This window comes from Podarcis tiliguerta (assembly GCF_965153285.1).
Source record: "Podarcis tiliguerta genome assembly, chromosome: 10".
Taxonomy (NCBI): domain Eukaryota; kingdom Metazoa; phylum Chordata; class Lepidosauria; order Squamata; family Lacertidae; genus Podarcis; species Podarcis tiliguerta.
In genome coordinates, this window is record NC_139543.1 from 37,398,756 (window position 1) to 37,423,953 (window position 25,198).

Sequence of the window (25,198 nt, forward strand, 5' to 3'; positions counted from 1 at the left end):
ATTGGTTCAGTTCCCATCCTCTGGAGCAGGAGAAAACAAGTTTGCCAGCAGTTCCAACTCATACTGTAAATGTTTCTAGGTGTGTGATCTTCTAGATTTGGGTAACTATGTGCAACCAGGTGTGGAGAATGGATTCATATTACAATTCCGCACTTCATCTTCCTATATTTGTCAGGTTACCATCAGAAAGGTCAGCATTCTAGATCTTCCAGTTTTTTGCCGTTATGCAAAGTATAAACTTAAAGCAATCCTGTCAAAAAGCAACAATCAAAAATAAGAACCAGCAGCAGAAATTATACAGTTGAAACCTGCTAAGATTAAACATGTTTTGTTTCCCTATAAAAAGATACTAGGAAGGTACTCCATAGTCCAAGCACTACTGCCAAGAAGGCTCTGTCTCTCATGCTTGCTCACATAACCAACCAAGATGTTGGCATAGAGAACAGCAGCTCTGGAACAGACCCTTCTTGAGGTAGCAAGGTTCAAGACTGTTTAGCAGTGATGGCCAAACTTGGCCCTCCAGCTGTTTTGGGACTACAATTCCCATCATCCCTGACCACTGGTCCTGTTAGCTCAGGATGATGGGAGTTGTAGTCCCAAAACAACTGGAGGGCCGAGTTTGGCCATCACTAGTAGGGCTTTGAAAGGAACCTGGAAACCCAAGTAATCGGTGAAACAACCTTGTTTCAACAAGGTTGGAGTTCTGTGCTTCAGTTGTTGAGCTGTAGGCAAAAGTCTGACTACCACATTTTGAAGAAATCAACCTTTCACCATTCACATTTTAACAACGCAAGTGCACAATAGGCTTCTTCCTCAAAACAGTTTGTAGCACACGTCTTTCTGTTCACAGTGAGTGAATTCAGGAAGATTTACATCATTGAGTTGCCCTATATGATCTATTCAGTGTCTTAGTTATACTATCTAGTTTTGTGCAACAATATGTCCAGACACTTCTGTTCTCCCATAGGGCATTGGTGCTCAGCATTGTCATTTGAAATGTAATCCATGGTTCATGAGCTGTCCGAGTGAATCTACAGAGGGATGAGCCAGACCCATGACTCATTTTTCCCAACACATTTTATTTCTCATAGTTAGCCAAGATCCCTTCCATTTGGGGAGATCCCTACCTTGGATGTTAGAAAGAAATGAAGCACAGCCATCTTTGTAATGTCCAAAGGGCCATTCCAGGCCTGGCAACTCTCTTTCTAATCTTCTCAACATACTATATTTGAAGCACCTGTTGGGCTACATGCAAGATCTGCAGGCGCTACAAAGAAAAGGTCCAACTGATGTTTTTACAAGCAACTCTTTTAAGTGATCATAAGTCTTAAAGTAGTTTTGTGCAATGGTGGTCAAACCCTTTACTGAAGGGGAGACTCCCAAAAATTCTTTCACCTTTGCAGACAGACTATATTTTCAGTAGCGAACATTCTCCTTGAGGCCTAAAAAAGGGGCAAGACTAGTGGTATAATTCCAGTTGCCTGCTCTTGCATAATCCCTCTTCATTTGAGACGAATTGTGAAATCATTTGTAGCTGAGTTAGCAAGATGGGAAGATGCTGAAGATACAAACAAAAGATTCCCTTGCCCCCTTGACTCATGGGAAATCCTTGTCTGTTCCAGGTTCTCTGCAGTAGGCTAAAGGTAAATTCACTGGGAAATACGACATTCTGTGTCTCTAGAGACCTTTCCTGTGTGCGTGCACCCATACAGAAGTAGTCCATGTACCTGCCTAGGGATGAAGTATTACCTTGTCAGCTACTTATTTATTTCATATAATTTATATACTGCTTGATCGTAGAAAAGAACTCAAAGTGGTTTCCAAAATAGGTGCAACAATGATATTATGAGGGGGGGAAATACAGTCATACCTTGGGATTAATACGCTTCAGGTTGAGCGCGTTCTGGTTGCGCTCCGCGGTGACCCGGAAGTAACGGAGCGCATTACTTCCAGGTTTCGCCACTCCCGCATGCGCAGATGGTCAAAATGACGTCACGCACATGTGCGGAAGCGGCGAATTGTGGCACACGCTGTCGCGTCTTACGTTATGTTCAGGATGCGAATGGGGCTCCGGAACGGATCCCGTTTGCATCCCGAGGTACCACTGTATACAGCAATAGTTTTAAACATGCGAAAAGTGAAAACAAAAACGGACTGAAACAAATTAAAACTTGCACCAGCTTTCGAAACATCTGGGTAGGCTTGTCTGAACAAGAATGTTTCTAGCAAGTGCCAGTAAGAATATAGTGAAGGTGTTTGATTGATATTAATAGTCATATGGGTCATATGAAGGCTCAGTTGCCTGCCCAGTCTCTTGGGTAGCAATGGGGAACCTGCGGTCTTCCCAATGTTGTTGGACCCCCAACTCGCACCATTCCATCCAGCATGTCCAACGATCTGGGGTGATAGGAGCTATAGGCCCTCAACATTTGGAGGCCCACAGGTTCCCCATCCCTGCTATAGTGAGAACTTGGTCCATGATGGCAGATCAAAGGTAATCTTCTCAAGAGCAGTCTGTGTAGCTTCTGTAGCTGAGGATGCCAAATGGTTTTCTCTCGTGGTTAAAGTGTGGAACTAGGACCTTGAGGGACCTGGGTTCAAATGCCCACTCAGCCATGGAGCTCATCATTGCTTCTCAGTCTAACCTACCTCACAGGATTGTTGTTGGGATTAAATCAGGAGAACCACGTATACCAACTTTAATAAGATTTTTTTAAAAAAAAACTAATAATGGGGAGAGTCTAGCTGCATCTAGCTCTTTAGAAATGATCCATTTTAATGTAGATTTTGACTCCTATATACACCTTTTAGTTTGTATCAGAAGCCTGCCCATTTCCCATTGGGTGCCTATATCCTAGCGACATCTTCCCTGACATAAAAATTGCATCCCTTCTGTGTGCATTATGGCAGGCAGGTCTCCATTTAATTGCTCTTTAAATAGCACTAGGAAGAAAAGAAGACAGAGTTCTCTTTGTTGGTTTTCATCTTTTCTTTTTCTCCTCTGTAGTGTGTTTCTGGAGATCTTAACTGACAGCTTGTGAACTTTCTGATGTTTGGTTGTTTTTATTTTCTAATTCCCAGAGTGTGAGATACATTCACTGTCTTCTGATTTCTCACCTATGCATCACACCAAATGTGTGTGTGTGTGAGAGAGAGAGAACCTACTAAGTGTGTTTTAATTCTCTGCTGTAGAATGTTAGGGATGTGTGTTTTCTAAAAAATGTTGGCATAGAAAACATTTCTAAGTAAATTGAAGCAATTTACATGGAAAAATTTATAATGCCCTAGAGAGTAATCTAGTATAACATGTTTATTTTACTTATACTGAGTCAATTAAGCTAAAAATGGTTGCCGAATACTGTATTTGCGATTGGAATGATTAGCAATGAACTCAAAAAAATGGACAGATTTCCATGGAAAAGCAAAGCGCTAGAAAATTCCCACCCCACATCACAATTTTTTATTCCATAACTTAAATGTGTACTGTACTGGAAATGAATACTTCACCTGAAGTTCTGAAGGACACAAATATGCAAGATTCAAGTAGGTAGCCATGTTGGTCTGACGTAGTCAAAAGAAATTTAAAAAAGTTAGTTGGTCTCTAAGGTGCTACTGGACAATTTTTAAAATATTATTACAAATAGGCAAGCAGAACATTGCACAAATGGAGAGGCTCTCATATTCATACTGGTGCTTTAGATTTCTCTGTGCACATATAGGCATCTGGCTGTGATCAGTGAGGTGAATGGCAAAGAGCTCTTGCAGAGAGATCTTTATGAATGCTGTGTATTTTTGACTCTGAGCCCCCCCCCCCCAAAAAAAAAGATGCACAAAGAAAATGTGAACTTTGTACAAAATTCAAGCAGTATAGGTATATTGTTCACTTTTGTAAAACTTGACCTGTTTCTCCTAGTCAGACATAAATAGAATTTTCTCTGGGTGAAGCATGGGCTAAACCTCTGAGTTTATGATCCCTCTTCTGAGCATTCTTCACACACTTTCAAGACTGACTTTAAAGCTTTTGTGAGCAGAAGAGGAAGGCAAGCAATGTTTAGCAACTTCCGCTGCCCCTTGCAGCCCCTTGGGGACTCCCCAATCCTCTGGAGCAGATTTATGGGATGTAGGGAGGGGGAATTGCTAAAAACTTCCTCCACACTCCACCTAAATGTTTAACTGTACATGTGGGACGTGTACATTGTAACATGCTACAATAATATACCAGTTCTGATATATTAGAGACCAAGTTTGTTAAACAGGTATCTTCAAATGTTACTAGTTACTGTTTATTACTGTATAAACTGCTTATATGCCAAGTTGGATTCTAAGCTATTTACATCTATAAAATCAATTATAAAATAGATATAAACTAATGGGGTTCCCTTTGCCAGTTGTAAAGCCCTATTTAGGCATTGAAACAGAAGATGGTTTGGAAAGTAATTTAAAGAGTGGTTTCCTAAATTATTTCCTGTATATACGATTATTTGTATACGATCCTGTTTGTTAGACCTTGCAGTATTTTAAAATATATATTTTGTCAGCTTTCAACTATCTGGGTGTGAGGGCTTTGTAACTGTATGGGGAAATCACAGTTCTTTTAGCAAAATGTTAACTATCTTGCTAATAATAATTATTATTATTCTCTGTTTTTCTAGTAAAGACCCATAAAAATCCAGTTCTGGTCACAGTGACTTCAAAACAGATTTTTAAAGAAGAAAATGCTTAAATGAAGAGATACTGTGCTTGAAATGTAAGTCAAAGATTTTATTAAAGATGTTCAGCAGACGCTGGTCATCAGGTTCATACTGCTTTAAATTATTACACGCACACCCCAAATAAAATCTAGGTAGTTGTTTCCTTCTAATATAAAGAGCATAACGGAATTATTATTTTTAGCAGCAAGCATTCTTTGTGTTATTTTGGGGCATGTCTCTTTGTTTCTGAGATCAGAATGTGAACCCCAGGTTGTTAATAGAAGCCAGTATCTGCAACTAATTCCCTTTTTTATATATATATAATGTGGTTGATCTCACTGATGAGGATGGGAAATGACCTGAAACCCTGACAAGCAACAACTAGTGAAAGAATATTTTGAATTTTCCATAAATTTGCTTCTGGAGACCAGCACCGTACAGTGGTTAAGAGACAGAGCTATGAAACTACAGTGCTGTGAGCTAGGAGTAATTATTTACTGCTGGGATACTTCAGTTGGTGGAGCATGAGACTCTTAATCCCAGGGTTGTGGATTCAAGCCCCATGTTGGGCAAAATATTCCTGCATTGCATGGGGTTGGACTAGATGACCCTCAGGGTCCCTTCAAACTCTACAATTCTCTCCTTCTATGATTCTTATAAACTCAATCTAGCAGCTCAATCTTAAATTTGTATTCTCATAAGGAATCATCATTTGTGTTCAGTAGGGCTGACTCCCAGGTATGGGATTGCAGACTAAAATCTTATCCCCTTGCCACCTAAAACAGGGATGAACGCTACTACCATGACTCCTCTTGTTGTCTCAGGATTCAGGTTTGTAGGTTTCTCCTTTGCGCCATTCATATGACCGCACTGGCAAAATACCAGTAGGTGAGAACACTGAAATATATGGCTTGGATTTAAACACTCTGGAGGGCACTAGGTTGGCAAAGGCTGTGCTAGTTAAATCAGCCATTTTGATTTGCAAATGCCAATTTTTATGGGGGGAAAAAGATTGTTAAGACATGTTTGAATCTGTTCCACAGCTATCATTTTTGAGAGCTCCGGAGAAGATGGCTTATGTTAACCTAAAGGAAATTGCACTAATAGTTGGAGTGGTGGCAGCTTGCTATTGGAACAGCCTGTTTTGTGGCTTTGTTTTTGACGATGTTTCAGCCATTTTGGACAACAAAGATTTGCATCCTTCTACTCCTTTAAAAAATCTCTTCCTGAATGACTTCTGGGGGACTCCGATGTCTGAGGTAACTGATTATCATCCTGTAGAAATATTGACAGCATTTTTGAAGTGTCTTGCTGAGCTGAAACATTGGCCACATTAGGACAATCATATATTGGCTTAAACGGGTTTTTGATTGAGGTTTTTTTTGCCTGTGTCTCCATCCCCTTCCCTCCCATTTTGCAAGCTTTAATTAGGTCAGGAAATCTCTAACCATGATTTCCTATTCCACCCATACTGGGAAACCAAGACGTTTCACAGTTTGAACTAGTATGATATCTTGGCTTGTTCAGAAACCAGTAACTCAACCTTCCCAGATTGGGACATGGTGGTTTGTTAGAAATTTCTTGGTTTAGATGTTACTCCTGCAAAAGGAGGAGTGAAGGGGCTTTGTTCAAAAGCTGTATGCAGACAAATGCCGGCTCCCTCGGCCTATAGAGTGAGATGAGCTCACAACCCCAGAGTCGTCTGCGACTGGACCTAACGGTCAGGGGTACCTTTACTAAGCTGATGTATAATTATCTGAGGTAGGCCAGTGGCTCGCAACACCCAAACTTTAAAGTTCTTAATGAAATTTTTTGAAAAGCTGAAAAATTAGTATTATACCTTCCATAAACTTTATTTTGTAATGTATATGTTCACAGTCTTGATCATGGGTAGACAAACTAAGGCCTGGGGGCTGGATCTGGCCCAATCGCCTTCTAAATCTGGCCCGAGGATGGTACAGGAATTAGCGTGTTTTTACATGAGTAGAATGTGTGCTTTTATTTAGAATGTATCTCTGTGGGGCATAGGAATTTGTTCATTATTTTTTTCAAAATATAGTCCGGCTCCCCACAAGGTCTGAGGGACAGTGGACCAGCCCACGGCTGAAAAAGGTTGCTGATCCCTGGAGACAAAGGAATACAGGGACATTGAACATAATTCAAGCTGTAGTACCAAGAGAAGAGCAATATTACTTTCTCTATGTCCAGTTCAAGACTTCATGAGCTTGTAGAAATGTTGCCAAAATAACAGCACCCTTAAAAAAAAGATGGGAGATATTGGCAGAGCAAGGTAACCATGAGGTTTGCGGGAGCACCAAAAATGTCTGTTAAAAAAAAAAGCAAGTAAGGACTCAATGGCTATGGATTGCTGTCTGATTGGGTTGACTATGGGATTGTAGAGCAAGTGGGAAGTGGAATGGAATGGGGCCACTAAGAGGAAGAGGAACAAAGATATAACAAGGCATAGACAGAGAAGGAAAGACTGGCTAGAACCCCGAACAGAAGCCCTCCAATCTGCAGCAGTTTGTTCTAGGGCTCTGCTTGTGTGATCTAGACACCGAGCCCCATCTGCAAAACTGCAAGGTTTGCAGTAAACAAATAATCAAAGGACATAAGCTCGTAGGGGAGTTGGGACAGGTTCTTTTTATATGCTACTGGGCTGAACAGGCAGAATTGGGGTGAATGCATCCAAAGCTCAGAAAGACATCAGGGAACCTCCCAAGCTTCCCTCAAGTCTTCTCCACAAGCCAGCAAACTTGGGAGAGCAGTGGGAAGTTATCACATTGTGCTGAGCTTTATTAATGTAGAGTATGAGGCTTCCTTATGAATTCTGTACAATGCCCAGCAGTCTCAGGGGCAAGGATTTGTGTGTGCAGTCAAACAGAATCCGTTCTGGAAGTCTGTTCGACTTCTGAAATGTTCGAAAACCAAAGCGCAGCTTCTGATTGGCCGCAGGAAGCTTCTGCAGCCAATTGGAAGCAGTGGAAGCCCCATCGGACGTTCGGCTTCCCAAAAGAACGTTCGAAAACCAGAACACTCACTTCCGGGTTTGTGCTGTTTGGAAACCAGAATGTTCATCTCCCAAAGGGTTCGGGAGCCGAAGTACGACTGTATTGCTTAAGGTAGGGTTTTTTGCTGCTAGTGACCATATTTGTGAAGCCTGCATCTGAGCAATATCTTTCTGAATGTTGGAAGGTTTTCTTTTATGGTGTCTGCCTTCTTGGGAAGACTCAACTATTTGCAATGCGTCTTGCTTTTAGGCTTCTGATTTAATGCTCTAGTTGAGCTATTTTACCCCAAAGATGGATATATCCCACCCCCCACCCCCAGTTCGATCTACATGTGGGTCTGTGTGTTTTTGTTTTTTAGGAGCGAAGTCACAAGTCATACAGGCCGCTCACTGTGCTCACGTTCCGTTTGAACTACCTGTTCAGCGAGTTAAATGCTGTGTCTTACCACTTCCTGAACGTCATCTTCCATGCAGCCGTTTGTATAGTCTTCCTCAAGGTCTGTAAGCTTTTCTTGGACAACAGGAGCAGTTTGGTTGCTGCCTTACTCTTTGCAGTGCATCCAATACACACTGAAGCGGTAAGCAAGCCTGAAAAGGCTCTGTTGAGTTCTTGTTAAAGAATAGTTCTCTTAATGACAAATGACAAACTATCAGCAATGACAGTCTTGTATCTATCTTGGGAAGGAGAATAGGAACATAGAAAGCGGCCTTGTATTGAGTCAGACCTAAATCAGATCGTGGTGTGTTAAATTTGTCAACTTTCAAATTCCAACAATCTCAAGAAGTTGGTTTGGCACGGTAAAAAAAAAATTCCAAGAGTAGAACTGGAGCATTTTTTTTGTCATCTTCTCTGTGGTAGGTTTCAATGGCAGGCATTGAAGTAAGCTGTCACTTGTCTTTAAAATGAGCTTACCTTGTTGGCTGTGGGAATTGTATCAGGGTTAACTACAAAGAGAATTCTGCCAGCTACATAGTTCATTTGCATGAACAAATCCTTTGGATGATGGCCTAGATTAATATGTTAATTTTCTCTCTCTGTTTCTTTCCATCCCTGTTATGGCATGGGCTGAAGCTCAGTGATATAGCTCATCCTTTGCATTCAAAACATCCCAGGTTCAACCCCTGATTTCTCTACACTGGCCAAGGTCCCCTCTCTGTAATCCTGGAGAGTCATGGCCAATGTTGACTATACAGTGGTACCTCTGGTTGTGTACCCTTTGGGTTACGCACGCGGCAAACCCAGAAGTATTTTTCTGGGTTTCGCTGCATGCGCAGAAGCGCTCTGCCTTGCGCATGGACAGAACAGGCACCTCCATTTGCGAATTCCTCGGGATCCAGCCGGAGCTCCGGAATGGATTCCGTGCACAACTGGAGGTACCACTGTACTGAGCTATAGGGTCTGACTTCATATAAGGCAGTTTCCTTTCTTCCTGTTGCAGTGTTCAGTTTGGGCAGTTTCATAAGCCTGACTGCTCCTTGAGCCCCTTTTCGAAAGATACACTTTGTCTGTGAGTGCCATCAATATCTTAGCTTTTGCATCATGCCCTCCAGATGTTGTGAACTCCAGCTCCCATCATCCCCAACCAGCAAGTCCAGTGCTCAGGAATGCTGAGTGTTGAATTCTGGCCGGCTTTTCATTGTCTGGTTTAGTGCTTCAAAGGCAGCAAGCGGCACTTTGAACTAGACCAGGAAACAAACCAATGCAAAGGGTATTACGTGCTCCCATCACTGGATTCCTGCAGGCAGCTGCCTTCTGCACCAATTGAAGCTTCTGAATTTAGCCAGATAAATCAGTGTAGAGCAGTGCTTCTCAAGCTATCTGATCTGGGGGACTGTACCATACATAAGTACTTAATTCGTTCCGGAGCTACGTTCTTAACCTGAAACTGTTCTTAACTTGAAGCACCACTTTAGCTAATGGGGCCTCTCGCTGCTGCCGCCCTGCCGGAGCACAATTTCTGTTCTCATCCTGAAGCAAAGTTCTTAACCCAAAGTACTATTTCTGGGTTAGCAGAGTCTGTAACCTGAAGCGTATGTAACCTGAGGTACAACTGTATTTAGTCCATGAAGCACCCTGCCCAAGCTGGGCTGTGATATTGTTGTTGTTATTATTTGTTGAATTTAAATACTGCCCTATACCTGGGAATCTCAGGGAAGGGTAATAGAGTCGCTGAGGTTGAGCAGCCAGTGACTCGCAGACCAGCACCAGCCTGTGTACCATCACTTTGAGTAGGACTGGAGTGGAAGTTTAACCATGGATTTGAAATGCAAGTTCTAAACATGGCTGATCAGTTGCAGAAATAAACAACATTGAAGGTTTATAACAGTCAAGCTCCAAGCACTCAAGTCCTGGGAGATGGTTCTGCTAACTGAATATGTTCTATGTTCCTCTGTGGTGCTTTTATAACCTCAAAAAATGAACAGTACATTTATTATGGCAAAGGCCAGTCTTCCCAATCTGGTGCCCACCAGATATTTTGGGCAATAACTTTATTCGGCACCAACCAGTATGACCAGTGTTCAGGAATGGTGGTGGTCTTGTAACCCTTGGAGGGCACCCTGGGAAAGGCTGAGCCCTCTGGAAATTGGTGCATGCATGTCTTTCTGAGCAAGCACTTGCACATGTTGCACATGGTGAGACTATAAATGCATCCACCGAAAATGTCATTGGTTAGGCATGCTTTCTCACCACGTTTTGTACATAAAAAACAGAGCAGTCCGAATTAGGATTTGAGTACTTCCATTTATCAGCCACATGAGGGCACAATAATGCTATACTTGACATCGTCCGTCACCAAAGTAGTAGAAGCTCACACTCCACTTGTCTTTGCTTTCTTATTTAGCTTACTTTGGGTGCAGGTGCCCCTAAGGATTGCATTTATCCTGTAGTCTTTGTTCATCACTTGCATGGCTGCTTTATTTTCTGTCTTTACATCCTAGTTTTGTTTACCTAATGATCACTCTCTCCTCTTCTGTTTAGGTAACTGGTGTAGTGGGCAGAGCGGAGCTTCTCTCCTCCATCTTTTTCCTAGCTGCTTTTTTGTCATATACCAAGTCCAGAGGTCCAGAAAACACGATTGGTAAATACCTGCTTTGGGTCATGTAGTTTTATTCACAGATACAATGACCTCTAAGGGTGTAGTCTGCAAAAGAAAGCTATCAAAACTGCCCTTTGTGTTGGTCTCTGATGCTCCCTTTCCTTCTGTCAAAGGTGGAGTACTAATAGTGCAGTCCTAGTAGTAGTAGTTCTTACTACCAGTGGTATACCAGTAGTAGTACACTACTGGTAAGAATTGGTGAGTGTGAGTAAGAGGCACTCTTCTTAAATCAATGCATTCTGATTGGTTTTACTCCTCATTCAAACCCTGTTTGGCCTCAAGCATCATTAGGAACATAGGAAGCTTCCCATTGGTTATCCATTGGAACATAGGAGTCAGACCATTGGTCCAACCAGTTCAGCATTGCCTGTGCTGCCTGGAAGTGGCTTTTCAGGGTTTTAGATGGGAGTCTCTCTCAACTCTGCCTGGAGATAATGCAGGTGGGAAAGGAGCTGCTAGGATGGATTCTTTTCATCTGAATGTGCTTGTTAAAATGCCAGTTTTTAGGTTCATTTTAAAGGAACATAGAGCCCTACTTGCCACCTCTAAAAACTTCAAAAACAGGCAGCGTATACAAGGATTGCTTTCTAAGTCTGTGTAGGTGAGAATGCTACATTATTGTTAGCTTTCAGTACAGTAGTACTTTGGTTCTCAAACGCTTTGGTACTCAAACAACTTGGAACCCAAACACTACAAGCCCAGAAGTAAGTGTTCCGGGTTGCGAACGTTTCTCGGAAGCTGAGCGTGCTCCCATTTGGGTGTTACGCTGAAGTCTGTCTGTTTTTGTTGTTTTGCATTTTTGCTTTTGTGGCTCTTTTTGTTTTGTTTTTGTAACTGTGTGGAACCCAGTTCAGCTACTGATTGATTGATTGATTGTGTGACTGCAGTACATTGTTTATTGCTTTCATTTTATGGATCAATCGTCTTGTCAGAAAGTAAAATTCATGTTAAGTTGCTGATTTAGGGGTTGTTTTTAAAAGTCTGGAACAGATTAATCCATTTTGCATTACTTTCTATGGAAAAGCACACCTTGGTTTTGGAACGCTTTGGTTTTGGAACGGATTTCCAGAACGGATTAAGTTTGAGAACCAAGGTACCACTGTACTAGCAGTAGGAATGTGCTTTGTTCAACCCAGTATGATTGACTTGCCCACCTCATTGAGTCTACAAAAGGATAAGGAAATTGATGATAGCTCCCAATTCATAAAGTATTGCTAGTCATGCTCTCGGCAATTACAAATAACACCGTTTTCTTTCCCTAGATTTTTTGCCAGCTAACCGTTTGTCTCTTTTGCATTTCAGTCTGGACTCCTATTGCAGTGACTGTGTTTCTGGTGGCTGTGGCAACATTATGTAAGGAACAAGGAATAACAGTAGTGGGAATCTGTTGTGTCTATGAAGTATTTATAGCTCAAGGGGTAAGGAACTCGTGCAATCTCATTCTAAGCCTGTGGTTAACCCAAGAATTGTGCACATTTCTAATTTTGTGATAATACGCAGTGCTCATGTGACCACTTATTTTATGTTGTCATGCTTGGGTGGGTGGCTTGCACCCCTCAAAAGGTTCGTGGCAGCATAGAACTAAAAATCACCTCAAGATAATCTAGTCAATCTTGCTGTGCCAGAACAGACTGACTGACTCACAATGTTGGAGAAATTTAAAAGGGGTTCCTGGACTGCAGGTTACCCTCCCAGAAACCAAAAATAAAAAGGATGCAGGCCTCAAGTGAAAAAACAGGCCTTTATTGAAATACCAATGTGCATAGGGACAGCCTCAAAAATGAGGAGGCTGTAAAAGAACCACATCCAAAGAAATGGGCTTTTATACATTTCCAGTTTACACACATGATTTCTATTCACAAATCAAACCAAGCAAGCTTAATAAATGCAACCCATCATCCTGAACCAATAAAAATATTTTGGCTCCTCAGATCAGTCCTCATCATAATATCATGTGATTACATATAGCCGTTTTTCAGTGTCTTTCTTTATTAAGACTTTGATTAATTTTCCTATTCATTGAATGTCTCTTGGGATCCTCTTTCACCTGTCTTCAAAGCAATTCAAGATTAATCACCATCTAGAGATGTTTTGAAAGCATCCCTCCCAGTTGAACAGAACTTCCTTAGCATCATTCCACCCTATTACAAAATCCTGGCTTTTCTTCTGGCTCCTCTGAGAAGGGCGTGGCAACTGGGGAGGAGAGCGCTGACTCTTTCATATTTCTAGAGATCCACCTCTGAGCCAATAGGGGAATAAGTAATCAAATAATCGCCCTACGTAAATGTATGCTACTTACAGTATAAAAGCTGGGGGGTGGGGAGCATGCAAGCACCCAACAAAATATCAATAGAAATGTTTTCAATTTAAAACAGGCCGACTTTTTAATTTGGTGAACTTTAAGACTTTTAAATCAAGGTTTAGAAGTTATAATTGCGGTGGTTAAGAATGAGACAAATAAGTTTCATCCCCCCCCCCCCCCACACACCCAGTCCTTAAAATTAACTTGGAAAACATGCTATCCTCACGTTCCTTGAATCTACCTTGTTCTCTTTACTGAAAAGGTTCTCTGAAGTTGTTCATAATGTGTGTATATATAATATCTGCATTCTTAGATATTTTGCAAGTTTTGGTAATAAACATTGTGGGGCAGGGGACTGTCACAAATTGGATTTGGGGTTGTGTGTTTTTCTTCCTACTCCTGGGCAGGACCTTAGGTTGGCCATCCGTGATAGGTAGATAGATAGATAGGCAGGTGGATGGATGGGTCAGTGGGTAGGCATCATTCTCCCATAAAGCAAAATAGTCAGGCCTTTAATTTCAGTAAGATCTTTTGTCTGAGATCCAACAATTGGGGAGGGAGAATCCTTAATGATTTGGCAATGATTAGGTGTGCAGTCCATGAGGGACGCGGGTGGCGCTGTGGGTAAAAGCCTCAGCGCCTAGGGCTTGCCGATCGAAAGGTCGGCGGTTCGAATCCCCGTGGCGGGGTGAGCTCCCGTTGCTCGGTCCCAGCGTCTGCCAACCTAGCAGTTTGAAAGCACTCCCGGGTGCAAGTAGATAAATAGGGACCGCTTACTGGCGGGAAGGTAAACGGCGTTTCCGTGTGCGGCTCTGGCTCGCCAGAGCAGCGATGTCACGCTGGCCACGTGACCCGGAAGTGTCTCCGGACAGCGCTGGCCCCCGGCCTCTTGAGTGAGATGGGCGCACAACCCTAGAGTCTGTCCAGACTGCCCCGTACGGGCAGGGGTACCTTTACCTTTACCTTTAGGTGTGCAGTCCACACCTCCAGGGCCAGACTGCCCATGAGGCACACTGAAGCAGCCACTTTGGGTGGCAGAATCTTGTGGGGCAGCACTCCCATGGGTGCCCTGCCACCATTGGAGTTGCATGGTGGTGGGTTCCCAGGAGATCCCACCAGAAGCTGCCACAGCTGCACAACCTCAGTAAGTGAGGCGGGGGCTGTGAAATGGGATGGCTCATTCCTATGTGCTGCACTGCCATGCCATGACTCCCCAGAGAAAGCAACCCAGCCTGGCAAACCTCTGAAGTACATGAAATCAGGGGCACTGCAGCTATGGCCCAGTAGCTGTGGAGTCTTTGCAGAGGCTGCTTTGACTGAATAGAGCCACCACAAAAGCTTCCAGCAGCTGGAATCCATAAAAAATACAGCAGCAGCAAAGCATTAATGGCATCCATAGAAGCACTTCACTCTTGCAAGACTTGTGGACTGTACTTATGGCTGTGCTTACTTTATGCTGCCTCTTGTTGCCTTTATGTGACTTTATTGCTTGCGCTTTTATTGTACGCTGTTTGGGGAACTTCAAAACTGAAAAGTGGTCCATCAATTTAACTAACCATAACTGTATTCATTCCTGGTGTTGGTTCATGGCAGTGAATGGCACTGAAAGGTTTACTTTGCTTGAAAACTAAGCTTTTTCTCTCCCCTCCCCCTTTTTTTTTTAGTATACCTTGCCTATTCTTTGGGATACAGTGCTACAGATTCTCCGAGGCAAAGGCAGCATTCCTTACTGTATGCTCCAAATGCTGTTGAAGCTGATAGTTCTGATGTTCAGTACTCTGCTTCTTGTTGTGATCAGAGTCCAGGTCATTCAGTCGCAGTTGCCAGTGTTTACAAGGTAAAAAACAAGCAAAAAACACCCAGTATATCATTATGAAATGTTACAACTTGGTGATGAGTAAGTTCCCACCAGGTGTCCACTTGGATTTATTGCAGAGGTGATATTCTTTTATATTGTTTGATTTCTCTGAAAACTAAGGTATATCCCTAATTCATGTCCTTGAGAAGAAGATATGTAAGGCCTGCTGGATCAGGCCAGTGGCCAAGCTTGTCTGGCATCTTGTTCTCACCAAATGCCCACTAAATCACAATTTAGTGTTACACAATAAGCCTCGGGAAGTCTTGGGCTTGAACAACCCCCCTCCTCTGTCAAAGCCACAAGGAAGGATATGAAAGGTTTTGTGTACATTTTAGATTAACCACAGCTTTCCATGCTGGCTAATCTTTACTTATTCTTGCTAACCATAGTTATGATATGAAGAGATCTTATTTTCATTGACTGTAGTAGAGATTAATAACCACAGTTTCGGGTTCAGGCAGCATGCCTGTTAACTGTGGTTAATCTAAAACTGAAGTGGAAGCTTCCAGTCTCATTGCAAATACACTAGGCCATGGCCAGTTCTGTCAGTGCAGATAGAATAAAACAACTTTTTAAATTAAAGGGAGCGTTTTCAGAATGCTAGCCATTCTTTTGCAAGTGACCTTGTTCTTGATGACAGGCTGCATGGCTGATGTGTGTTTCTGACAGAAGCACAGTTCTACACTAGTAGCTCATGCTATTGAGACAGAATGTGTAAGGCAGATTGATTATATTTTATAGTAGTTCAGGTGGATAAGAATGCAGCCGGACAACGACTAGGCTATCTCTTTTCTTCAGTGGTTTTTGTTCTAAGGTGAGGCTCCTGAAGGAGTTGCTGGGGGAACAGACAGGCCTCAACTTGACCTCTACTTGTGACTCATTATTAGGTCATTGCAAAGACTTGAAGGCAAAGGGACTTACACACAGGGTGTTAGAAATCAGAAGGCACATGTAGCCTCCCCCTTGCAGGCCAGATGTACTCTTGCATGATTCTCTTGTGGACTTCAGTACACTCTGAGGTTCTCCTTAATCCATTCTGGTCGCTGATCAGCAGTGAGAAAGAGTATACACTATCAGATTCACTTAACTGTTATGGCCCATGGCTTACATTTGTTAATCTTGGCAAAGCTTGAACAATTATGGAGTTGGAGATTTCAAGATTTTTCTCCTCCAACTTTTCTTATGGCAAATTACTATGATTTAAGTTCAGAATCTGCTGTTCTTTGCAGTGTCTTGGGATCTCCTGTTACTCAGAACGGTTTAAAACAGAACGTTTGTTGTTGCTTTCAACTAGGTTCGATAACCCAGCTGCTGTCAGTCCATCTCCTGCAAGGCAGCTGACTTTCAACTACCTCCTTCCTGTGAATGCCTGGCTGCTTCTTAATCCCTCGGAATTGTGTTGCGATTGGACGATGGGCACCATACCATTGGTAGAATCTCTTCTAGACATCAGAAATGTTGCCACCATAGCCTTCTTCTGCTTTTTGGGAACATTGCTCATCTTCAGTCTCCGCTATGCTGGAGATTCTTCCAAGACTGTGTTGATGGTAAGTGATGTCTCAATGTGATTTAGAATTGAAATGGAAGAATGGTCCATGACCAGAATTCACAGGAGAAAATCATCTTGGCTATTCTTTCAGACAACCCTTCCCCTCCTCCAGTCTCCTGGTGCCTGTCTCCATCCTGCCACTGTACCTGAAAATATTAATATTCAGATGATAATGGAAACTTTTTTGCAGGTTCTGATTCTGAGAAGCTCTTTAAGTCTAACACTAGACGCATCAAAGGGCCCTGAGTGCTAGAAAATGAAGATGCATTAGTCTTGATAGAATGATTCCTTAAAGTGCTGCTTAAACTGGTTAACAGGGAAATCCATTTCCTTCCTTTTAGAGCCTTTGGGTATGCGCTGTGTTCATACACCTTTTAGGGGCCATGCACCAGGGACTTGCACTGCCAGATTCCATTGCTTCATATTAATTGATCCTCGCTACATATGTGCTCATTCACCTCCACTACCTTGCTTCCTTTGTTAGACCATTTTGTGTTCATTCACTGACATGTGGGTGCTTTTGGACTTGGAAAAGGGTAGAATGGGCTTACATGTGGTCCGCTGATGAATGCAAGGGCCAGGAACGGAACCCCTAAATTAACTCTCTTTTATATATTTGTTGCCACCACCTAGTAGGTCCTAACTTTCTATTATTTAGCATGACCACATATCAAGCTGAGTTAGATCAGTGCTCCTAAGAATGTTATTGGTAACCATCAAATTGGTACATTGTATAGCTATGGTTTAAGGTTCCATGGTATGTAGTGTTTGTCAATAGTTTGCCATTCATTTGCCTCATTTTTCAGCGTGTCTCTAACTTTGCACTGTCTGCTTTGCAGTGTATTTTCGTGACTGCCGAATTCCCCCTCTACTCTTATCGCCCCTTGTAATGTATCCCTCCCCTCCCCCTCAGTAATGTGTTCACGCAATGTGGGCCATGTTGGCAGCAAAGTTTTTTTGTCAGGTTACGACGACATCATGCCAGTAGCACTAGGAACAGTGTGAACATTAGGACAGGATGATTTTTTTCTCTCTCCCCCACACGCTAGGGATGAATCAAAATTTGTGAACAGCAAGGATGCTGGCAGCTGCTCTATTACTTGTTAACAGCCATCCCTGCTACGGAAATGGTGTGAGAATTCAAACAAAATTCAATATAGGAGCAGTCCCCAGGGCGATTCAGGACTCTTGAGTAGGCATGTCTTGCAATCTGGATCAGCTGAAGCCATAACAAGATTTTTCTTCCGTTCATTTTACAGCTCACTTGTTCTACAGATTTGATAAAGTGCGCTGTTGGTCATGGTTTCGGTAGAACTGAAGGCATGCCGTTTGCACTTCAAAATTATTGTTATTTTATTATGAATGTCAGAGTGCCAAAGAAGAAAGGTGGTGGTAAAGAAATGTAGTGAATAATACATTATATGAATATATATGCACAATTTGCAATTCTAGCTAGTGTTTGTGTGTCTTTTTTTCTTTTGCTTTTTTTAGGCACTTTGTTTAATAGTGTTGCCATTCATCCCAGCCTCCAACCTTTTTTTTCCTGTTGGCTTCGTAGTAGCAGAGCGAGTGTTGTATGTTCCCAGCATGGGATTCTGCATGCTAGTAGCCCATGGGTGGAAAAAGCTCTCAAGCAACAGGTAGGTTAAAAGTTACGGCTTGCGGGTGAGAATGGGGTTCACGGGGCAATTTAATGTTGTGGCGTTGCATGCATGGCAGCTGTCTCTGTGGCTCAAGCTCTTAACTCGCTTTACCATCTTTTTCCATTAACATGATTAGCAAAGTCATGGGTTAATGTGCCCTTATGTGTCATTCCATTTGGCCAGAAGGCCATTTTTGTGGATATCCCGTGACAAATGTGACAACTGCGACTCTGTCCTTCAATATGAGGATAAAGCTCCAACAATAATTATTATCAATATTTAAGAATTTATAACCCACTCTTTCTAAAAATGCGGCTTGAGCAAAATCAACACAGTACAAAATAATACCATTTTTAAACGTCTGATGAAAATCCCTCAGTTGTATGCAGTGTGCATAGCATGAAATTGCCTTGTTTAAAATGTAAAAATATTTTGAAAGTAGCTATTTAGTAATTTGCAATGGACACCTATGTTTGCCTACCCACCATTGCGTTCAGTGAGGCTTACTCACTGGAAAGTGTGCACAAGATTGCAACCTTAAAACACTCTTTTAGGCAGCAATCTTATACACACTTACCTGGAAGCATGTCCACGTGAACTCAGTGGCGCTGAGGATTGCCCTGTTAAATCAGTCTTATAAACAATTCTACAGAAGTTACTAGCCTGCAGAAAATGTTCACTAGCCTTGGGATTGATGGAGGAAAGACAGGCAGCTCCATCTCTTTTGCAGCAGCCCACTACATTTTTTTAAATGGTTGGCATGGAATGAATAAATATTTGTTGAAAACAATCTTGAGTACATCCTACACACTGAGTAAATTTCCCCCCCTTTTCCCTTTCCCTTGGATCCCATAGCTATTATGTATTTGTGTTTGCTTCATATAATTTTCCACTAAATATGATAAAGGGATCTTTTTAAATATTTGATTGAGCACTTCTTATAATTGAAACATCATGTGGCTATTATAAAATGGTTGTGTTTTCAATTTGAAAACAGAACCCCTGCTTTTCCATAAGTTGGAACAAGGAAGGAAAAGCAGATTGGGGAGTCGTCTCCATTGTAGTTTAACTGTACAACTTCATGAGGCATGATTTAAAATCCATACTTGTCTAAAAGAGTAATTTCCTAAAATACATCTCACTAGCTGACATTATAGTTTAGGGATCACTAACCCATTGCCCACAGGCACCAGGTTGGTGGCCCTTGTGTATTAATGGCTGGCACTTCCTTTGTCCATAGAAGAGTTTTTCTAAATGGGGAAGAGGAGAGGTTTGAATATTGTGGGTGGGATGAGATTGAGAGAGGTTCCCTGTGGTAGAGAGGGAAAGAGAGAAGTGTGTGTGTGGTCTTTGTGGGAAGGAGGTGTGGCGTGTGAGAGAGGAAAAGGCATAAATGGTAAGTGAGAAATGGTGTCTATGAGTGTGGTCTGTGAGAGACAGGGAGACATGTACGGGCAAGAGCAATTGCGTGTGGTATGGTCACCTTGTATCAATCTCTATTATGATTGATCAACCCCAAGCCTGTGCATCTTTTGTATATTTTTCCTGGTATTGAGGTATGCTTCTTCCTGATAGATGGCAATAGCATTGTTGTGGGGAGGGGGACCATATTGTATGACCCCCCCCACACACACAAAGTCAGGACCAGCTGAACATAGGTGACTTCCTATGGAAGCTTGAGGTTGTCGTAGGGGCAGTGAGGATCAGCAAGGACTGTATTTACCCTAATTTGTGTTGGGCAACTGTTGCATTATAGATCATGGTAGTACCATCCATGGTAGGGAAACAGGGTCCACCAGTTTGCGCATTGCCACCTGTGTCCTTTCTGTGTGCTGAAGAGCACAATGGCACTTTCCCTGCAAACAGGGACCCTTCTTGCTTTGAACCTTATTCCAAGGATTCCAGTAGGCAAGGAACCCTTGTTGAATCCTTGCAATATCCCTATCCTCTCAATATCCCTGCCGTGAACTGAGCCACATGGTCACCCTGCCTGCCTGTTTTCCTATATAGGACAAAGAAGGGGCCTTAGCCTTCATACGCCACAATAATGTGTTTGCATGCACAATACCTCCATTGACACAAATGGGAAAGCATGAGCAGGAGATCTATATCTACACCTCAGATGCGCACACAGAGAGAGATCTCTAGATCAGGCTTTGTGTTCTCAAACCAAGAGTCAGATATGTTTTCAACATCTCTTTGAAAGAGCCGTAATTGCTTTCCAACATTGTACTTGGTGTGAAGGTATTTGTTACAGCTTACTAATTACACTTCTAGCCACGCTAATCCTAATAATTAGTCTCAGATCTTTTTATATCAAAGAAACAAATGATTAATTTTGTTTCTCTCTTACATTGCTCTCTCTTTTTAAGAATGAGAACAAAGAAAATGTAAATTAGGTGTATCTAAGGAGAATCTGTTCCAGCTTGACTTTACTGGAGGGGGAGATACTATCAGTTGCTGATTCCCCCCCTCCCAACAGGTTTTTAATCATTATTATGAAATGAGTTGCAGTTTATTAGGTAATTAAAATTCCTTTTCAAAAGTACATTTTCATAATATCAGGGGCTATATATAGATGCAGAGTAATATCTGTGAATACCAAACATGCTCTCTAGCCTTAATCATTTGAATCCGTCTTAAGAGCTTAGCAAGATGTAAAATAGCACATCATTTTGGTAATTTATTTCATTTTCCCCCATGAGTGCGGAAGATGCCATAAATCCATCAGCAGCCTTGACATGTACATGAACAGAGGCATGTAAATTGCAATACATGTTTCTGGTGGGATCACAACCACAGTGAATCAATACATGGCAAGAATTCTGAATCTGTGGCACAGTAATGCAGTTTTCACTAAGCGGCGTTCTGATTCCAGCCCCGTGTGAATTGTACCAGCAGCTGTTGCTTAACCGGTTATTGTCTCAGCACACAAACAACACGGTAGATGGTGGAATATGATAGTTGTGATCTACCTTTGAAAGCCACTCTCTACATGTTGTGCTTCTCCAACTTCTTAGTGCATTATTCAGTGTTGCCTAAACATTGCTCAAGCTCTCTGTCCTTTGATATTAAAAGCAAGGTGATCATTATCTATCGACAAGGATCAGCATGGAAGTTTCAGTACTTAGGGTGACATCTGTGTGTAGTTGCCCTTGTCCGCCTCCATGCCCTCTCTCAAATCTGTTGCAGACTCTCTGGAGCAGATGTTAAGGTTGCAGTGGGGGGGAAGTGGGCACTACCCTAAAATTAAAAAGAGGCCCCCATTAATGTCACATTTAAATTTTCAGTGGTATTTTCTTACTCATTATTTAAATTATAAATCACCTGTTCTTTCCCCTATTCTGATTCCCACCCTTCAGATGAATGGTCTGTTTCCTTTTGCTTTGCCTTTTGCACCTTCGCATTTAGTGCTGTTTCTCTAACTTCCCTTCATAAACTAACCTCATCCTCCCTGCTCTTCTGCTGCTGCCGCCTAATTGTTGTCTGCCCTCTCTCCTGCTGCTCATGGTCCCTTCTACTGTTTACCCCCTCTTAACGTCTTGTCTGTGAATTATTTAGATTACCTCTTGGAGGAGGACTATAAAACCACAGAATTTCTGGAATGACATTAACAGCAGAATTATTGGTATTGGTCCATGAAGCACAGTATTAGTGCTGGTATTTTTAAATCTGGAAAATAGTATCAATAAGAAATCAGACAAGGAATAACTTTTACAAAAGCAGCAGAAATACCTTACTGCTATTAAATGTCCCAAACCATTAACTTTTCTTTACAGAAATCTGGTCAAATGTTTCAGATTGCTGGTTATTTGTTGTGTAGGCGGACGTCTTCATTAATTTGGCCATTACAGCTAGATTCCAAATCTTTGAAAGCCGTTATCTGACAGTTGGAGGATTAAGAGTCCTGCCATTTATGGGGAGTTAAGATTATAGCCACAGTTCATAGACGTCAAGCCAGTTCACAATTCTCTCAACACAGAGAGCCTTCCAAGCGTCCTAACAAAATCCTCAGAGAATTGAATGAAAGGATATAACCAATTATAGCATTAAGAGCAGAAATGACTTCTGAAAAGTCTTAATCCCCAGTTTGAAGGGTGGATAAAAATCAGCTGCAGGTTCAGAACATTTCGGGCACCTTAACATCCGTATTTTATTTTATTTTGCTTTGTTCCCAAGCTGTTTGAAACTATGTGGGCAACTCCATGCGGCAGGCTCTGTACTCTAGTGGGGAACTAAGTGTGAATAGGTGGAGTAAATGCATGACTCTGATGGGGGTGGGTGGGGGTGGCTAAGAAAGTAAGATGGGGCAAGTCTGGTATTTGCTTGCACGGTTGGGGTGTCTATTATCCAGTGATAGAAATGGAATTAAATGTATTCTTCCCACCTTTTCCCCCCCAGTGTCCTAAGAAAGCTATCCTGGGTTTGCCTCTCTCTGGTGCTGTTTATCCATGCCTTAAAAACCTTGCACAGGAACTGGGACTGGGAATCGGAATATACACTGTTCATGTCTGCCTTGAAGGTACAATATTGCGATTCCAACTTTCTCTTACTTCTCATCATAGGAAAGAACTTCAGATCTGTAAAAACCCTGTTGGGTGTGTTCTGTACAGTGGTGCCCAGGATGACCAAATTCTGTTGGTGTTTTTTTCTTCAAATGCGAAACTCTGAGCTTCATATCTAAAAGTCCACATCCAAAAATAAAATTGTATTATGGCTTCTTACAGAGAGTTCATTTAAAACCCAGAAAGGGTTCCTCAATTTAGCCCCTTAATATAGTGTTGAATTGAAATCTGAACTTCTAAAGAGGGTTGTGTTGGATATATCTGTTGTTTGATAGGTAAAGCTATTGGGGAAAATACAAGATTCAGTTTAAATCTCAATGGAGTCTCTATAGGAAGAAAGTAGATATAGGAGTCAGATTTCTCAAGTGCACACGAAATACATTTAGGGTGAAAGGATACCTGGATATTACAGGGAAACATTGTTGTGCCTGCCCCTGTTTTAGATTTAACGGACTGCTACAGGCATTTTCTGCACAAGCCACTAGGGAATACGTGTGTGCATTGCTGTAATCCACCATGAGTTAAAAAAATCATTTTTCTATTATGAGTTCTGTAGATTTCTTTTCTCTGCATTGAGTAGCTCAGATGTATGAAAGACTCCCATGTATGAAAGACGGTCCTACACAGACAGGTACAGTGGTACCTCAGGTTACATACACTTCAGGTTACAGACTCCACTAACCCAGAAATATTACCTCGGGTTAAGAACTTTGCTTCAGGAGGAGAACAGAAATTGTGCTCTGGTGACGTCGTGGCAGCGGGAGGCCCCATTAGCTAAAGTGGTGCTTCAGGTTAAGAACAGTTTCAAGTTAAGAACAGCCCTCCGGAATGAATTAAGTACTTAACCCGAGGTACCACTGTACTTAATTGAGTACAACCCTACATCGTAAAGGTAAAGGTACCCCTGCCCGTACGGGCCAGTCTTGACAGACTCTCTAGGGTTGTGCGCCCATCTCACTCAAAGAGGCCAAGGGCCAGCGCTGTCCGAAGACACTTCCGGGTCACGTGGCCAGTGTGACATCGCTGCTCTGGCGAGCCAGAGCCGCACACGGAAATGCCGTTTACCTTCCCGCTAGTAAGCGGTCCCTATTTATCTACTTGCACCCGAGAGTGCTTTCGAACTGCTAGGTTGGCAGGCGCTGGGACTGAGCAACGGGAGTGCACCCCGCCGGGGGATTCGAACCGCCGACCTTTCGATTGGCAAGCCCTAGGCGCTGAGGCTTTAACCCACAGCGCCACCTGCGTCCCACCCTACATCATAGTGTGCACCAAACGACTTCCACAAGTGCAGTGGAACTACCCCCCTTCCTTCCTTCCTTCCTTCCTTCCTTCCTTCCTTCCTTCCTTCGCTTCCTTGCACACCACCTGCCATACCCCCCAAATCTACTCCAGAGTTTTGGAACTCCAGAGCAGATTAGGGGGACGATGACGTGGGGGGAGAGAGAGGGAAAGTGCCCTTGTGCTTGGAGAAGTTACTCCATGAGGAAAATTATTTGGTTGGATATGGGTGTTACCCAGTTCCCCTCCACCCAGTCCAAGGGATTTGGCAGATAGGCTAATGCTTTCACAAATCAAAAAAATTGCATTACTTAAATTTGTATGGCACATGCCTCTGTTGGATGCACTTAAGTTTGTTTCTCTGTGGTCAGGTAAATAAGAACAATGCTAAACTCTGGAATAATGTGGGCCATGCTTTGGAAAATGAAAAGAATTTTGAAAGGGCGTTGAGATTCTTCATACAAGCCACCCAAGTGCAACCTGGTGAGTTTGGGAACAATTTTCTGGAGGGACTGGCCAGGAAATAAAGATTGTACTCTGTCTTTGCATAATTACAGACTGCTTAATACTGTGAAGTCATAGGGGGTCTGTATTATTTATGAGGGTGTATGGCTGGCTAGCTTATTTTGTATCCTCAGTTGAACAATAGCAATATTTCAAAAAGGTATTGAAAGGGGTTTTCTCTGTTTCACCTAGCTATTGAGAAACTGTATTGTAAAACAGTATTAGCCACGTGTTCTCCCAGAGAAGACAATCACACCATGCCTTTATTCTGCAACGTTTGGTTCGTTTTCCAGCTTGTCTTGTGCCTTCATAGCTGGAGAGTATCTAGAGTGGAGATGATCAAACAAACTATGGTTAAGGAAAGATGACAGCATTGCACATTCCACCAAGCCATAGTTAAAATGAACTAAGGTTTGTGAGCCAATAGGAAACCATGTCTTCAGATTTTGGTTCTTTGGTCGCAAACATATTTAAGCCACTGGGCTGGGTTTGGACAATCGAACAAGCCTAGGGTTGTTGTTTTTTAGCAAACAATGGCTTTATGTTGTATGAGAACCAGGCAATTGTATTCAACCATACTTGGCATAGATGTATTCTGAATAAAACTTGTGCCTGTTTATTCTATCTTCGGATGCCATTTAACATTATTCCCAAGGCAAATGTTTTTAGGGGGGAAAATATGAATATTTGTTTCTTTACA

General features: G+C 42.3%; 1 protein-coding gene across 2 annotated transcripts in view; it reads left to right on the top strand.

The window, feature by feature from the left end:
• The window catches only part of TMTC3 (transmembrane O-mannosyltransferase targeting cadherins 3), a 35,674-nt gene that overhangs the window by 2,513 nt on the left and 7,963 nt on the right, over positions 1 to 25,198 (top strand). Inside the window, exons 1-11 of one of the 2 annotated variants that reach the window (XM_083400954.1) lie at positions 80 to 190; positions 4,653 to 4,747; positions 5,735 to 5,950; positions 8,061 to 8,279; positions 10,682 to 10,781; positions 12,102 to 12,217; positions 14,766 to 14,938; positions 16,254 to 16,506; positions 18,000 to 18,148; positions 22,553 to 22,673; positions 24,366 to 24,477. In XM_083400954.1, coding sequence (XP_083257080.1) covers positions 5,762 to 5,950; positions 8,061 to 8,279; positions 10,682 to 10,781; positions 12,102 to 12,217; positions 14,766 to 14,938; positions 16,254 to 16,506; positions 18,000 to 18,148; positions 22,553 to 22,673; positions 24,366 to 24,477 — 1,432 coding nt within the window. In that variant the 5' untranslated portion in view covers positions 80 to 190; positions 4,653 to 4,747; positions 5,735 to 5,761. Of the gene's footprint in view, positions 1 to 79; positions 191 to 4,652; positions 4,748 to 5,734; positions 5,951 to 8,060; positions 8,280 to 10,681; positions 10,782 to 12,101; positions 12,218 to 14,765; positions 14,939 to 16,253; positions 16,507 to 17,999; positions 18,149 to 22,552; positions 22,674 to 24,365; positions 24,478 to 25,198 lie in introns of those variants that run through there. The other variant, XM_083400953.1, reaches the window with a different exon arrangement.